The 15,620-nt window shown below is 27.2% G+C and overlaps 4 protein-coding genes across 4 annotated transcripts; 2 read left to right on the forward strand and 2 right to left on the reverse strand.

Annotated features, from left to right (window-relative positions):
• The first annotated feature begins 20 nt into the window (after positions 1 to 20).
• PNEG_02845 (hypothetical protein) lies at positions 21 to 9,560 on the forward strand. The gene is made up of 8 exons (XM_007876692.1): positions 21 to 6,343; positions 6,387 to 6,774; positions 6,819 to 7,880; positions 7,928 to 8,461; positions 8,511 to 8,701; positions 8,749 to 8,978; positions 9,021 to 9,110; positions 9,160 to 9,560. The coding sequence occupies exons 1-7, from the start codon at positions 132 to 134 to the stop codon at positions 9,038 to 9,040; spliced, it is 8,637 nt and encodes a 2,878-aa protein (XP_007874883.1). The 5' UTR covers positions 21 to 131; the 3' UTR covers positions 9,041 to 9,110; positions 9,160 to 9,560.
• PNEG_02846 (hypothetical protein) lies at positions 9,203 to 12,562 on the reverse strand (the record flags this gene model as incomplete). The annotated part of the gene is made up of 4 exons (XM_007876693.1): positions 9,203 to 9,511; positions 9,555 to 10,157; positions 10,203 to 10,365; positions 10,407 to 12,562. 4 exons carry the CDS (start codon positions 12,560 to 12,562, stop codon positions 9,203 to 9,205), a joined length of 3,231 nt encoding a protein of 1,076 aa, XP_007874884.1.
• Positions 12,563 to 13,203: 641 nt separating this feature from the next.
• On the reverse strand, positions 13,204 to 15,014 carry PNEG_02847 (hypothetical protein). The gene is made up of 4 exons (XM_007876694.1): positions 14,681 to 15,014; positions 14,095 to 14,638; positions 13,748 to 14,050; positions 13,204 to 13,706 (listed from the first exon to the last, which is right to left on the reverse strand). The coding sequence occupies exons 2-4, from the start codon at positions 14,609 to 14,611 to the stop codon at positions 13,300 to 13,302; spliced, it is 1,227 nt and encodes a 408-aa protein (XP_007874885.1). The 5' UTR covers positions 14,612 to 14,638; positions 14,681 to 15,014; the 3' UTR covers positions 13,204 to 13,299.
• Positions 15,015 to 15,109: 95 nt separating this feature from the next.
• On the forward strand, positions 15,110 to 15,546 carry PNEG_04330 (hypothetical protein; the record flags this gene model as incomplete). The annotated part of the gene is given in 9 exon segments (XM_019757842.1): positions 15,110 to 15,149; positions 15,176 to 15,183; positions 15,193 to 15,207; positions 15,253 to 15,288; positions 15,307 to 15,317; positions 15,343 to 15,348; positions 15,388 to 15,409; positions 15,426 to 15,464; positions 15,496 to 15,546. Coding segments are annotated over 9 exon segments (228 nt in total).
• Between the last annotated feature and the right edge of the window lie 74 nt (positions 15,547 to 15,620).

Raw genomic sequence — 15,620 nt, forward strand, 5'->3', positions numbered from 1 at the left:
TTTATAAAATGTTAAAATGCTTTTTTTGATACAAATGTGATTATACTATTGGTTATTTAGAAAAGATATTAAATTTTGAATCATTTTTAAACTTTAATACTTTTGGATTTTGTTATTGATTTTTGATACTAATGACTGAAGCATCATTATTTAATATTTGTGAACAGTTACTTTCTGAGAAACCTAAAATAAGGATTGATGGTCTGCGTAATTTAAAATTTATATTAAACAATTCTAGAAAAATGCAATTTGTTGGAGAAAAATGTTACCAAAGATTATTGGAATGCTTAATTAAGGCAGTGGCTTTCGAAAAATATAGTAGCATTCAGAGAGGGAAATTAAATAATTCTATGACATTTGCTCGTCTTCAAGAATACGGTGTGGTTTTGCGATCTGTTATTGAGTTGGGAAACAAATTTTTGAAAGTAAAAACTTTTTCTCTTGTATTAAATCATATTATCGATACATTGTCTATTTCTGAAGAAACTTTATATCAAGCATTAAGTATCGACTATATTAAATGTCTAAAATTAATTCTTTCTTATCCTCCACATGTAGAACATCTTAGTGTCAACGAATGGGAGAAATTAATTCTATTTTGTTCCTCATTTATTATTAATCTTGAAGGTAGTTTTTCATTTTCTGACAAGAACGTTTTGTCTAGTGATATTGAGTTATTGGAAGAATACAGGCAACCTTTAAAACATGTACAGCGTATAAAACATGAGAGTATTGAGTTAATGTATTGTTTACAAGTTCTTGTTAGTTGGTCTTCTGCTCCAATAAGTGATTGTTTGTTTAATCTTGTGAATTTTTTATTAAATTTTTTATCTTTTTATAGTTCAGAAACTAATGCTCACTTGTTTGCCTTTACTGCTCTTAATTCAGTCATTCAAAAAATAATGATAAATAATTTTGAGTTTTTGTTTCAAGTTGCTCATACTATGATAAAGCTTTGTGTAAAACTTTGGAATACAAAGTCTTTTCTTTTAAAGAATCAGTTGATTATAGGACTTTTATTGGCATATCCCCATTGGTATAGAGGATTTAATGAATTATGTCGAAATGTTTTAGAGACAGATTTAATTAATTTATTTCATTGTATTCAAGCTGATTACATTACTTTGCAAGATAAAGAAATGTTGAGTATAAATGATATTACTCTTCATTCTCCTATTTTAAAGGGAAATGTTGGGTCTTTTTTTTGCTTTAGTTCTTCATTACGTTGTTTAGATTTATCTTTGACTTCAAAGAAATCTGAACAATATTTTTTTATTCTTCAAATAGCTGCTTCTATAATTCAGATATTTGAGTCTAAGGGATCCAATTTTTTAAAATATATATGTAAAAATGATAATGATGAATCTTTAAAAGTACATCAAGTTTTATCTTTTTTTGAGAAATTTGGGTATAATGTATCCAGATCATCTAATTCTACCAAAATATTTTGGCTTCAAATAATGGTTTTTTTTTTTGAAAGAGCTGAGGTTTGTTTTTGTGATGATTTTTCTATTATTTTACGTCATTTTATAAATTTACTCTCGGATAATGACGCTATTGTGCAGACGTGGGCACTTTTGGGTATTGGTAGCTTTGTATCTTGGAAAAAAACTTATCATCATGCAAACTGCTTGATCTCAGATGTTTTAGTAAATACGGATATTTTACAGTTATGCTTACGGAAGTCTGCTGTTCCAATTACATGCAGATCAGCATGTCATGTGCTTTCTCTTTTTTTGGAGCTTGATTTGGTAGATACTGCAATGATGTTATCTGTTTTTCGACATGTCTTTGATTCTATTGAGATAAATGGCCCTGCGATTATTTCTGGTGATAGCTATCGTTTTCTTCTTCTTCTTCTTTTTCGTTTAGAACAGAACAATTGTTTAGTTGGAATTAATGGATCTTTGTGTTTATTACAATGGTTTTTATCACGCTGGAATTCTATGGATTTTCTAAAAGGATCAAATATATGTTATTTTTCTAACTTTTCCGTACATGTTGAATTTCTTATTAGTTGTTGTTTGAATTCTGGATTTGTCATTAAGAATAGGCAGAATTGTCAATTCGGTAGTATTGGATTGTTTTCTTTGAGACAAAATTTTTTTAAGAATGTTTTACTATATTTTCTTATACAAGAATTAAATATTTCTGATGAAGAAGATTTATATGATGAATTTGAGGTTTTAAGAAATAAAATTGTTTTGGAAAGTAAGTTTATTGTTTTGGAAAGGGTTATGTTTATTATTTTACCTATTCAGAATACAGTTAAAACTGTTCATAGTCGATGGACTGAATTGCTTAAAGAGTCTACTCATATTAATGTAGATGTTTTTCGATTATTTGTTGAATTTTCATTTATTGTTATTTTATTTACATATTTTATACTCAGTATCAATAAAAATATGGATGAATTTATTGAAATTTCATTGAATTTGGTAAAAGAAATAATAAAGTTTTTGGCTTCTGAGAGTTGTTCGCGTGATCAAATTGATACTGTACTTTACTGTTTGAATGGAATTTTTCGTTTAAGCTTTGAGGTTTCTTTTACAAAAGAGAACTCTTATCTCAACAAGACGTCTTTGAATTTATTTCGTCAAGAAATTTATGCTTTATTGCAAATATTAAAACAGCGTAGTAGTTTTTTCCAACTGCAAGATTCTAGTCGTGTAATAATGGATGATGATGATGATAGACCATTAATAGTTTATCAAGAAAATATAGAAAAATATATTCCATTTCTAAGAAACTACATTGATGCGAAGTATTCTGTTAATAGTATGAAAGCTTCTGTTTTATTATACTTAGAGTTTGTTTTATTGGGTAGCGAATCATTAGATATCTTTAATATGTCAGGCTTTCATTTACAAAAATCTGTTTTATTTATTCTTTTCAAGAATCAAATTGGTGATAATCTTATTCAACTCGGGTTCTTTTTAATAAGTTATCTTTTATCTTCAATTGATAAGATGACTGAAGACGATATATCTGAGATTTTAGAAAATTTTGCAAAAACCTATTTAACACAATATGAATTTGAAAGATCTGATGTTGTTTTAATGGTTTCAGCTGATTTGCTTATGGTTATAGTTAAAAAGTGGTTAACTAGTGAAAATAACTCTCCATTAAGAAAAGTTTTTGGGAAAATTCTTGAATGGATATTGAAAATTACTTTAGAAAATTGCTTAGCATCTTTTTATGCGCGAATTCGGGTGTTGAAGTTGTTAAATTCTATTTATAATATTAGTAAAGATCACGGTTTAAGTTTAAAATCATTAAATATAGCACCTAATGAAATATTTTTGCAATTATTAAAGGATCATGATTTAGGAATCTTGTATTCAGCAGTTATGATGATTAAATTTGTTTTTCAGGAATATGATCCTATAGAACATTCAAGAGTTTACTTTGATATTATTAGTCAATTAGAAATAAACGAGGAAAAATTTGAAAAGATTGCTTTACGGGCCCTTATTTTAAGTAATATTTTAGTTGTTTCTGAATATGTGAGAAAAGCTGCTTTTTATAATTTAATAGAATTAGGTAAACTAGATTCCATTTCTCTCTTTGTTTTAAAATGTTTACAATGGTCATGTAAAATATTATCTTTGAAATCCGAGTTATCTCTTTTTAATGCTTATCGTTCTCAAGTTATTTGGTCATGGCTGAATTTTGAAGGAAAATTGGATAATTTTCCTTTTAAAGTATTAAATTTTTCGTCTAACATTAATTTTTATTCTTCGAATTTTGATGAAATAATTCCTCAGCTTATTTTATTTGGAAAAAATGAGTATTTAATTGATATATCTAATTTAATTCAAGTATCTTTAAAAAAAGAGATTCGAGATGCTTTTCATAAAATAGTTGGATATGTTTTGTTATCTTATAATGAAAAGAATATGGATTCAGCATTAATATTTGATTCTTTTTGTAAGAATTATTTGGATGATGAGGAGTTTACGTATCTTTTAAGATCTAAATTTCCTATGATACTTAGTGTATTATTTGGATCCATGAAAGATGAAATGTTTATATCGAAAATTTTTTGTCAGTTTGATTTGAAAAATGAGGCAATTAATTTTGATGAAATAAGTGATTTTGGAATTTCTGATAGTTTTTTTCCTGAGCCATCTCGTCCATTTTACAAGGTTGGGTGTATTTTAAAAAGTATATGGGATCTTTGCAAATATAGCGACATGCCAATGTATAAACTAAATGATGTTTATATAATAGCTTATATTTTTCGATATTTAATGCTACATTGTCAATTAGGAACTTCTTTAAGTGAGAAATGTTTACATTTACGAAAGTTTAGAGTCTTTATGTGTTTATTAGATAGGAGCTTGATTCGTGGTTATATTTTAAAAGTTCTACTTCAAGGGTTGTTGGAATATTTATGTTTTCCTGAATGTTTTATAGATGTTTCGGGGATGCTTCGATATCTTTTAATGTGTGGATATCGTTGTCATGATTTTTCTACAATTCGGTCTACTGTTTTTTTAAATGTTATTATGAGCCTTATCAGATATGGGGTTGTTAATATTAAGTCAAATTGTTTCAATAGTATAATAATAAATAGGCTTTTTGCATGGATTATTGAATATTGTGATTTAATTGCTAAAATACAGGAATTATCTTCTATTTCTTCCTTTTTGAAGTCCTATTACAAAGTTATGATTTGTTCTGAAGAGTTTTCATCAGCTAAACCACGACATATTATGACTCTTTCTGAGTCGCTGTTAAACAATATAGAATTTTTTGATAAAAATTCTGCTTTAATTTTATTGGAAGTTTTTCAAAAAGATTCAACAGTTTTATTATCTGAAAGTGACAAATTTATATTGATTAAAAAAATATTATTTTCTATTTGTGATATGTCAAAAATATCTTTATCTCTTTTACATTATGGTGCACGAGTTTTAGGACAATGGTATGTGAGAAATAAAATCATAAATAAAGCAATTTACTTCGAACTTATGAACAGAAAGAAGCTGTCTAGTTTTAAAGTAAGGACATTTAAAGATCCTAGATTTGATATTTTATCGACTGTGTTTTCTCTTTTGAATAAAGGTGATCATACTATTTTGATAATTGTAGAAAAGACGTTAAGGAATATTTTTGAAAGGATATCTTCAGAAGTGTTTGATGAATTTGTGGGTTATGAGTATAGAGATATTGCTACTATATATATATCTAATCTGTTTGTATCTGAGAAAAATCAATCATTGGAGCATTTTTCTGTAGAATTCAATGAATATTATTGGAAAGATAAGACTATATTGTTTTCCGATTGGCTTAAGTTTTTACTTTTGACGATTCTTTATAATTTTAATAATGATTTTGTATTTGGATGTTTGGGTGATCTTGTTGAACATGTTACAGGTTTTTCAGAAAAAATCTTTATTTTTTCAGTGGATTATTTGCTTCTCAACAAAGATATTGGAGAAAGTATTAAAATTATAGCAGTTTTGAATGAAATTGTGAATTTTGTTTTTTCTCAATATGAAGATGCTTTTTATCGTCCTCATATATGCTTAATGATAGAAATGATACTTTATCTTCGGTCTCAGCCATCCGAGATACATTATTCTGGATTTGATTTGAATTTTCGACTTGAAATAAATTATTTTAATGCTGCTCTTGCTGCCGCTTCGTGTCAGTTTTGGGAAACATCATTATTGTTTATATATATCCATTGGACAGCAAATGATTCTATTATTGATGATGAAATGCTTAAACTTCTTACTGTTGTATATAAAAAAATAAATGATCCTGATTCATTTTATGGGATACCATATGCAGTATCTTTAGAGAACATACTTTCTAGACATAAATTTGAAGGAAATGGGTGGAAGAGTCTTTTTTTACATGGTGCTGCATTGGAAAATGATTATAGGATGTCATCTTCAATGACTAAGAATGAACATGTATTTGGAGTAATGGAAGCTTTTGATATGTTGGGTTTTAGATCATTTTCGAGGATGAACTTTTTTTATTTTAGAAATAATGTAACCGTTGGTTTTCTAAAGGATCAATATTCTTCCTCATGGAGACTTGAACAATGGGATCTTCCATGTTCGCCATTAAGTTCTAACTTAGATCATGTTATATATAATATTTTGCAGTTAGTCAATAAGGATGCGGAACAAAATGTTTTTTTTAATATTCTGGATATTGGGTATTCTATGATGGTAGATTTTGAGAAATATCCGGTTTTATCTGACAAAAGAATAACTGGTTTGATAATGCTTACAGAAATTGAAGAGATTTTTTTGTGTTCATCTTTTGCTGATGTTTGGTTTCGTTGGGAATCTCGGTTATCTATCTCTAATCCCAGCATAAAGTAAGAATTTTTGTTTAATATTCTTTATTTCTAATTTTATGAGATTTGTTAGTATTGAACCTATTTTATCTTTAAGACAAGTATTATTGAGTTCTATTTTGAAGAATTCATCGTTTATAAAGTATTCTGTTGATAAATCATTAATTCGAAATTGTTTAATAAAAACTCTTGTAGAATTGTCTCACGTGGCTCGTATTAATGATAATTTACAAATTGCGTTTTCAGCAATTACATATGCAGAAAAGCTTTTAAAACTTGATTTAAAAGTAAATTCTGAGCTTCTTTCTCCTGTTGTAATTGAAATATCAAGGGTATTATGGGATCAAGGGGATAGAATTAATTCTGTTAAACTATTACGTGAAATAGTTAGTGATAAGGATATTGATCTTTCTAGAAAACATGAAATTTCTCCAGAGTTGCTTGCGCAGCTAGTAATAAAGAGTTATTAATTTTTTATTATATTGATAAATTCTAGGCTTCATGGACATCAGTTTTAAGATTAGAAAGATCGGATTTTATTATGGAAAAATATTTGAAACATGCAGTTAGGTTGTTAGGTGATAAAAAGTATGGGAATGAGGCTGGATATGTATTTCACGAGTTTGGTTTTTTCTGTGATAAGCAGCTTGAATCACTTAATAATCATGATGATTTTGAGAGAATTCAAAAATTGAGGAAACAAAAATCTGAAGAACTTGCAGTATTAGATCAGATGATTTCTAATGCTTCTTTTTATGATAAAAAGGCTTTGCTTCTTCATCGAGATAAAGCAAAGGCGCTTTTTGATATTGATGATATAGAATTTAATCGTTTGATCGAAAATAAGGAAATTTATTTACGGAAGAGTATTAAAAATTATTTAAGAAGTTTAATTTCTTGCGACAATTATGATCATAATATTTCTAGATGTATGAGTTTATGGTTATCGAACGTTGAAAATGATGCTGTTAATCAAACAGTGCGTAAATTGATTTATAATATAGCCACTCACAAATTTTTGCGATTATTTACTCAGCTTGCATCTAGGCTTTCTGAAAATAAGAGCTATTTTCAATTTATTTTACATGAGTTAATAAAACATATATGCGTTGATCATCCTTATCATAGTTTGTTTTATTTAGTTTCGTTAAGACATACAGTTAATAAAGATGATAAATTAGGATTGCTAAGGAAAAAGGCTGTTGATGCTGTTTTATCTGAGCTTTCATTGCCTAATGCTTTAGGAGATATGCTTAGACAGTTTATGAATCTTTGTTCCGCGTATGCTGATTTTGCTATTTATAAAATGAAAAAAAAGGAATATGGAACAAGTAAAATTTCTTTTTCTGTATATCCTAAGTTTAATGTATTTTTGGAAGATATTCCAAAATACAGGCTTCCTCCTCCAACAATGGATATATCAATTCGTAGTGACTGTAACTATAATGATGTTCCTGTTATTTCACATTATTCTCCTTATTTTATGCTTGCTTCAGGTATTAGTTTACCAAAAGTTATAGAATGTGTGAGTTCTGATGGGAAATTTTATAAACAATTGGTAATTTTTGGTAGAATTTAGTTTTTTCCTGCTAACATTAGTTTTAGGTTAAGGGAGGCAATGATGATCTTCGTCAGGATGCTATTATGGAACAAGTTTTTCTACAAGTTCATGCTTTTCTTCAGAAGAATCGTCTAACTAGGCAGAGGAATTTGGGTATACGTACATATAAAGTTCTTCCTCTTACAAAAAATGCTGGCATTCTTGAATGGGTTTTATATACGTTTCCTATTCAGGATTATTTACATCCTGCTCATGAAAAATATAATCCAAAAGATTGGACTCCTGACCAATGTAGGAAGGCAATAGATTGTGTTTCGAAAAAAAGTAAGGAAATTAGATTTCAGACATATAATAGAGTTGTTTCTCATTTTAAACCTGTTATGAGGCATTTTTTTATGGATCATTTTTCAGATCCTAAAGATTGGTTTCAAAAGCAATTAAATTATACAAGAAGTACCGCTGTTATTTCGATGCTTGGTTATGTATTAGGTCTTGGTGACAGACATGGACATAATATATTAATAGATAAGACAAGTGGAGAAGTAGTTCATATAGATTTAGGTGTTGCTTTTGATCAGGTATTGTAATTGTTATATTTTAATATATTGGATTTAAGTGATTAATTAGGGCAAACTTTTGCCAATTCCAGAAACTGTGCCATTTCGTTTAACAAGAGATATTGTAGATGGTATGGGTATTATACGAACAGAAGGTGTTTTTCGAAGATGTTGTGAATTTACGTTAAACGTGCTTCGTGAAGAAGCATTTAATATTATTAGTATATTGGAAACTTTAAAATATGATCCATTGTATAGTTGGTATTTGAAGTTATATTTATAAAATATAGGATATTTACATATCATAGGACAATATCTCCTTTAAGAATTAGAAAAATACAAGAAAATGAAACATTGGTTAATAATATTGATAATGATTTTAATAATGTAAAAGAGAATAGCATTGATGGAGCTGAAGCAGAAAGAGCATTATTAATAGTATCTCAGAAACTATCGAAGACATTGAGTGTTGAAGCTGCAGTGAATGAGTTAATACATGAAGCTACAAATCCGAATAATCTTGCATTGCTGTTTTGTGGTTAGAGTATATATTTTGGGTATATTAGTCTTATGAATTTAGGATGGGCAGCATATTTCTAAATAGTGGATATGTTTTTATTAATAAAAAATTATAAAATTTAAATATATATATGGATTTTAGAAATGATATGTAATTTGTGTATTCTTATATTATAATTTACTAATTATTTGGTTCATAGAATGAAATCTTTTTATTTTTGATTATTAGTTTATAGACTGTTTTTAATTGGGTGCTAATTTTTCAAATTCCTTCGAATCTTTAATGGCCTGAGCTTTAAGCCATAATATGTTTTTTTGATTAATGCTAGATAATGTTTTCTTTTCTATATAGTTCCAAGATGAAATAGTTGAAGAAGGAGTTCCCCTTTTTAGAAAATGTTTTTGAAGAATAGATAATTTCTTTAGAAGTTGATAAATGTTCAATGATTCGCCATGCGGGATTTTTTCAGGATTTGAAGGTGTTATACAATCCATATTTGTTTCTTTTCTTAATACATGATCTATATCTATACTAGAAAAAAATGCACATGACTTATTTTATTAATATAGTATTTTAAGTTAATAAATAGAATACCTGTGGAACATCATTAATTCCAAGTTTTTGACTAAATATGGCTCTTGTCCAAAGATTACTAATTTGTAAAGCAAGAGCTAAAATATATTTATCTTCTTCATGCACTAAATAACGAATTTCATCATGTACTGTTAAAACCAGTCTTGCATTAATTTTATATCTTTCTATTAAATATTCCATCGAAATGATTAATAAATGAAGGTAATCTACTCCAGAAGATTGAATTGCCCAATTTATTCTTGACGTCATAAATCTTCCTGGAGTAATATTTTTAAGTAATAATGCTTTTGTTATAGAACAACCTAATACCGGTGTTTGAGGAACTTCTTGATTTGCAATTTCTTCTAACATATTGAAAACATAGCTTTCTGTACCCCCATGCCAAAACTGTTTCCGAACATATTGTTTTAAAGTAGATGATTTTTTTTTTTCGTTTTCTTTAGAAAAAATATATTTGATTTTCGATTTTTTTCCTTTTGTAGAATTGTAGAGCTTTTCTGCTATTTCTTTAGCTTGCTTTTCGCTTAATTTCGGATTAAATCTTTGCAATAATTGAATTGCAAAACGAATGCCTGCACCGTATATTCGACTATAATTGAAAACCTTGAAAAATTAATGTTATGATATAATATTTCTAATAGAAAATACTTTAGCATCATCTCGTGATATTCCGAGTATTTTTGCTGTAATGGAATGCATATCTGTTTCTGCTGATTTCGTTCCTTCCAGAGTCATCCATCCAATTGCTGTAGCTCCATGCATTCTGAATTGAGAATCACCAAAAAGACTAGCAATCCATAATTCTTCTGAACTAGGGATGTAAATATATGGATAATAAAGAATAGGGCTTACTCGACATCTGCACCAACAAATTTGAATCCATATGGAGCTCTTATCATCGCTTTTAACTCAGAACCAACCCTGTTTTCTTTTATATTGCTAGCTGTTAACCAAGTATTTTCTACTGCACGTCTAGTAATAGTTCCCATAGGAATTATTTGAGGAAGAATTATTCCTAAACCGTTTTGACTATTAAGTCCAATATCTATTTCATTATCCCAGACTACTATTTGGGACATAATTCTTTCTCGAGAACTAATCCAATAAGAACATGCTGCATTCATATCCAAAGCTTCTCTAGCATACGAAATTTCTGAACTTAATAAGCCATCTTCAAAAGCCTTTATATAGCTTTTAGATAAAGGGGAGCCACAGCGAGAAAACGGGCCATTCTTGTTTGGGATTTTGAAATAAACAGCATCTACATCATCTCTTAAAATATCAATTGATTCTTTTTTCATATCACATAAAACAAAGTTTTTCGAGACAAAATTTTTTATAGTCTCTTTATCTTCAACTCGAAAAGTCCATCCATAATTGTTAGACCAAAATAACGGATGTCCTTCCCAATTTAGTCGTAATAGCAATGGTGCAATTCTGGATCGGACTGTAATATTTATTGCTTTGTCATTTGATGGAAATAGATTTTTATACCAGTTTGGAAATCCTGGCTTTTTTTGTTTTTTTGCCGGTCTTTTTTCGCCTGTTTTTTTATCTATTACCATTCGTATAGGTTTAATAGACCAATCTAATTGTTTTAACCATGGATCGTTTTTTATTGTATCCTTGTTTTTTTGATTTAGTGAATTATTTATTAGTTTTACAAGTCTTTCATGAATAGATTTAGAAAAATTCTGGAATATTTCCTCAGATTTAGCTGTATATGATTTCCAGGATTTATTGACTGGAAGAAATGACGAAGATATTTTTAGAAGCGCTCCAAAACTTGCAGGATGAGGGCAAACTTCTAAAAATGATGGAAAAACGTTTTTATAAACTTTATGAGTAATGTCCACATCGTTAGCACAATAATTCATCAACATATTGAGTTGATTTCGAACACTTTTTTTATCAAGTTTTTCGAATAAATTTCTAATATGTTTATTTGGTTTAATATTGCAATGAAGTTTTGCTACTTCTTGAAGGCTATTATCTGAACTTTTAGACATCCATAATTCTTGTGTATCACTTTCTTCTAATTGCTCTAATAACTCAATAAGTGTTGGTGTTAATGATTCTTTCTGAAATTTTTCTTTTAGTTCTTTGTATTTTTTATGTTTCATCCAGACAGATCTTTGTCTGGAGCACATTCCGTTTACTGCAATATGTAAAGACATGGTATCTATGAATGCATTTTCTTTTTTTTTTATACTGTATTCTTCTTTTGTTCGAGTCCTATCATATCCAATATTATGTCCAATAATTATTCGTTTCCCAATATTTCCTATAGGAATAAGTTGTCTAGGTGATTTTGTTTCTTCAATAAGCCATGGAGACAACCATGCATACCAAGCATTCTCTGCTGCTGCACATGCAATAACAGCAAAGGGATTGTCTTTATATAGTACTTCCACATCAAATACCATAGATTTTTCACTAGGATATTCTACAGGTTTTGTAGTTCCGTCAAGGTTATATTGTGTCCAACCTGATCTTATTATCCAAGAATTTGGTTTAGCTGGTAAAGTTATTGAAGCGAATTCTTTCGAGTAACTTAAATAAGGCTCTGAAATCTCCATTGCTATTCTATAGAAATGTTCATCTAAATTTTTTCCTTGTAAAGGTGGAAGATCAAATTCAATATCTTCAGTAGGTTTTGTATTTTTCCCTAATAAATTATGTTCAGTTAAATGCTTACGAGAAAGTTCGATTAATTCATTATCAGGTTGTTCTGTTTCATGAGGAAAAAGTTGTGAATGTAAAGATGAACTAATATGTTGTATCCCAAGTTCATTAAATCTTTTCTTTATTTTGTCTTTATTCTGGTATTTTATTGTCTGATTAGTTATTTCTAAGTTTTCTCTTTGAGTATTTTTTAAATATATGGAAAAAAATGTTTTTTTTATGGTATTAAATTTGAATATTTGCTTTAAATTATAATTATTTTTTTTTAATTTTGTATATTTTTTGCTACATTTAGTTATTAGAAAAGTGCCAAATATCTTCATTACATAATAGATTTTGTAATATTCTTAATATGTATAAATTTCCATCATGTATTTTATATTTTTATATTATTTAATATATTTTATAGATTTTTAAATTCCATTTCGTAGATTTATTTTTAAAATATCAAATTTTAATGAATGATAAATAACTTAATATCATTTATTTTAGTAACTTTATAAAGGTCTTTTTTGTAGAATTTTTCAATTTAGTTAAATTGTCAAATAATGTTAGGATTTAAATTTTTAAAATAATTTAAGGTTTTAATAGATTTTTATAATTTAGAAATTTTAAACTATTTTTTGACACATTATTGTTAATAGATAAATATTATGTTTAAATTTATTTGAAATTAGATAATAGAAATTTAAACTTTTTTTGTTATTAAAAACTTATTCTTTATAAATGATGTTAATATTTTAAATAATTACAAAATATAGTTGAAATAGAGAAAAAATGGATGTTTATAATTTTTAGACATCAATTATATTAAGCTATAAAAAAATATAAAGATGTTTTTCTGTAATATGTTTTGACATTTAAAAATTTTAAAATATATATAATCTAAGCGCAAAATTATGAATAATACACGATATTTTCATATATATCGAATATAATTTCGAGTATTATATTTAAATTAATGGGTTTTAAACAGTTAAATTAGTAAAAAATGCTTTAAAGAACTAATAGAATATGAAAAACATGTATATTGTAAATTCAAGGGGAAAACATTTAGTATTTATTTTCCTAATCCATAGCGTTTTATAATATCACTTGCATTACTGACTTTTTCAGTTTTTCCTTGAGTCACAATTGTAGGCTGTCCTGTTCCTTGTCCTTTATTTTTTACTAAGCCTGTAAAAACTTTTTCTGCAATTTTCTGTAAATCATTTACTGTTAATGACGATATTTTGTCACACATTTCCTGTGCAGTTATCTTTTTTTCATTCATAGTTTGAGCTTGTCTTCCTAAATCTTCTAAGATAATCATTTTACTTTCTAGATTCATCATAAGTGAACTCCTTAATTGATTTTTTGCTCTTTCTACTTCAATTTTATTTATACCCTTTCGTCCTTTTTGCATAGTAAATGTCAATTCTTGACAAATAACATTAATCAGTGCATGAACAGAATCATGTCTACAACCTTTATCATTAAAATAATAGAATGAAAAAATAAAATCTTACTTGCAGATATTCCGAAAATTCCTGAATCAGTGTAACTATGATTAAATGATGCGCAACTTTCTATCCATCCATATTGATTTAATATGTTTAAGAAAAGTCTTGAATACATTCCTTTACCAGGGCCACCTGCACTAAAAGATCCTCCTCCTCCTAAAAGAATCTGAAGAGTAGCTAATGCATAGATATCAGGGTCTGAAAGAGGTATGCCCTCAAAAGCAATATAGATATGAGTAAATTCTTGATTTGGTTTTGACAAAGGTATATTCATTATTCCCCCTGTATAATGTGCAGGCAAAAATATTTCTTTCTGGGTTATTATAAGATAAAGATGGTGTAAATAGATGTACCTTCTGGAAATTGTTTTTCTTGAAATGGCAATTTTAATGATTTATCTTGTAGGGTAAAAGGATTGAAAGACATTTCATTATTTTTAAAATTTCCAAAATATTTTTCTGCTAAATCTCTAGCCTTACTATGTTCAACTCCTACAAATGCAACAACCATACGTTCTGGACGATAAAATAGACTTCGATATTTAGAAATAGTTGAAAGAGAAATGAAAGGAAGTCTTTCTTCTGGACATAGTAAGGGATTTCCTAAAGTATTATTTTTATAAGCAGTAATATGGAGCATTTCCGGAAGTATTAATTCAGGCTTAGATGTTATTTCATTAATTTCGTACTGTATTGCAAGTTTTTGTTCTTCTAAATCCTCTTTTGTAATAATCGGATCAAGAATGGTTTCCGATAATAATTTGATCATATTTTCTACATCATTATTAAAAACTGCTGTTTGGTACATCAATGACTCTCTAGATGATGAACACATGAAATTTCCTCCTAAAGATTCAAGACTATTTATCATATTTTCTGCGCTTCGGTTTTTTGTTGCCTTATTTGGTGAGATTTAATACTTAATAAGATAATTTTTAACCTTAAATGAAAGTCTATCAATAAAATGGCTTGCTCCTCTAATATAATCGTATTCATATCTTGAACCAGCATCAATATATACTCCAAGAGTAGAGAAATGTCCAGGAATAGCCTTAGAGACAATACGAACTCCGTTAGGTAGAATAAATGATTTGTTCAATTCTAAATGTTCCTATATAATATTGGTATAGCTATGTACTCTAGATGTACTAGTTACATTTTTTAATTCATTTGAACTTTTAATATGAAAGTATGCTTTTTTAGAATTACTAAATAATCTTTTTTGAAATGAATTCCGCATTTATTTTTTTATAAAATTATGGCTTATGTTTTTTTATATCAAAAATTATTTTATATTTTTAATTTTTTTCGAAATTTATTTTTTCTAAAAGGAATTTTTATAATTGTATTCATATTTTAATAGTAAATTATGAACGTAATGCTTTTAATAATTTTTTATAATTCAAAATGTTATTTTTTTAATATATAATTATAGTAAGTTTAGTTATAAAGTTTTTAAAAAAATTGGTTTTTGTTTTTTTTTGAATATTGAAATTATTGATTTTTTCAGAGGTATATTTGATTATGATTGCATTTCGAAAAGTACAGGTGATATTTTTTTCTTAGAATCTGTTTTTGTAATATAATTTATAAAATTATAAGTCAAATGTTAGAAAATACTTAACTTTTTATATTGACTTTTTTTAGTAAATTTTATCTTCGAATATACGTATAAAATTTTTAAGCTGTTTAATATTAATATAGTGTTTAATGAAGATTTAGTAGTTTTTACTTTGTTTTTTTTTTATTTTCAAGCTTACATGTTATACTTTTCTAATTGATAAAACTTTTTGTATCAATTTATGAGGAAATAAAATATAAAAAAACATAATTGTTAAATTTGTTATAAGAATTAATATTTAATTGAAAATACAAAATAA

This window comes from Pneumocystis murina (genome assembly GCF_000349005.2).
Source record: "Pneumocystis murina B123 chromosome Unknown supercont1.14, whole genome shotgun sequence".
Classification (NCBI taxonomy): Eukaryota; Fungi; Ascomycota; class Pneumocystomycetes; order Pneumocystales; family Pneumocystaceae; genus Pneumocystis; species Pneumocystis murina.

Coding starts and splice junctions, on each gene's coding strand:
- PNEG_02845 (XM_007876692.1), top strand. CDS start 132: ATGACTGAAGCATCATTATTTAATATTTGTGAACAGTTACTTTCTGAG. Junction 7,881..7,927: donor GGAAATTTTATAAACAATTG/GTAATTTTTGGT, acceptor CATTAGTTTTAG/GTTAAGGGAGGCAATGATGA. Junction 8,979..9,020: donor TCTTGCATTGCTGTTTTGTG/GTTAGAGTATAT, acceptor TTATGAATTTAG/GATGGGCAGCATATTTCTAA.
- PNEG_02847 (XM_007876694.1), bottom strand. CDS start 14,611: ATGATAAATAGTCTTGAATCTTTAGGAGGAAATTTCATGTGTTCATCA. Junction 14,051..14,094: donor AGAAAAACAATTTCCAGAAG/GTACATCTATTT, acceptor TAACCCAGAAAG/AAATATTTTTGCCTGCACAT. Junction 13,707..13,747: donor AATTTTCGGAATATCTGCAA/GTAAGATTTTAT, acceptor TTAATGATAAAG/GTTGTAGACATGATTCTGTT.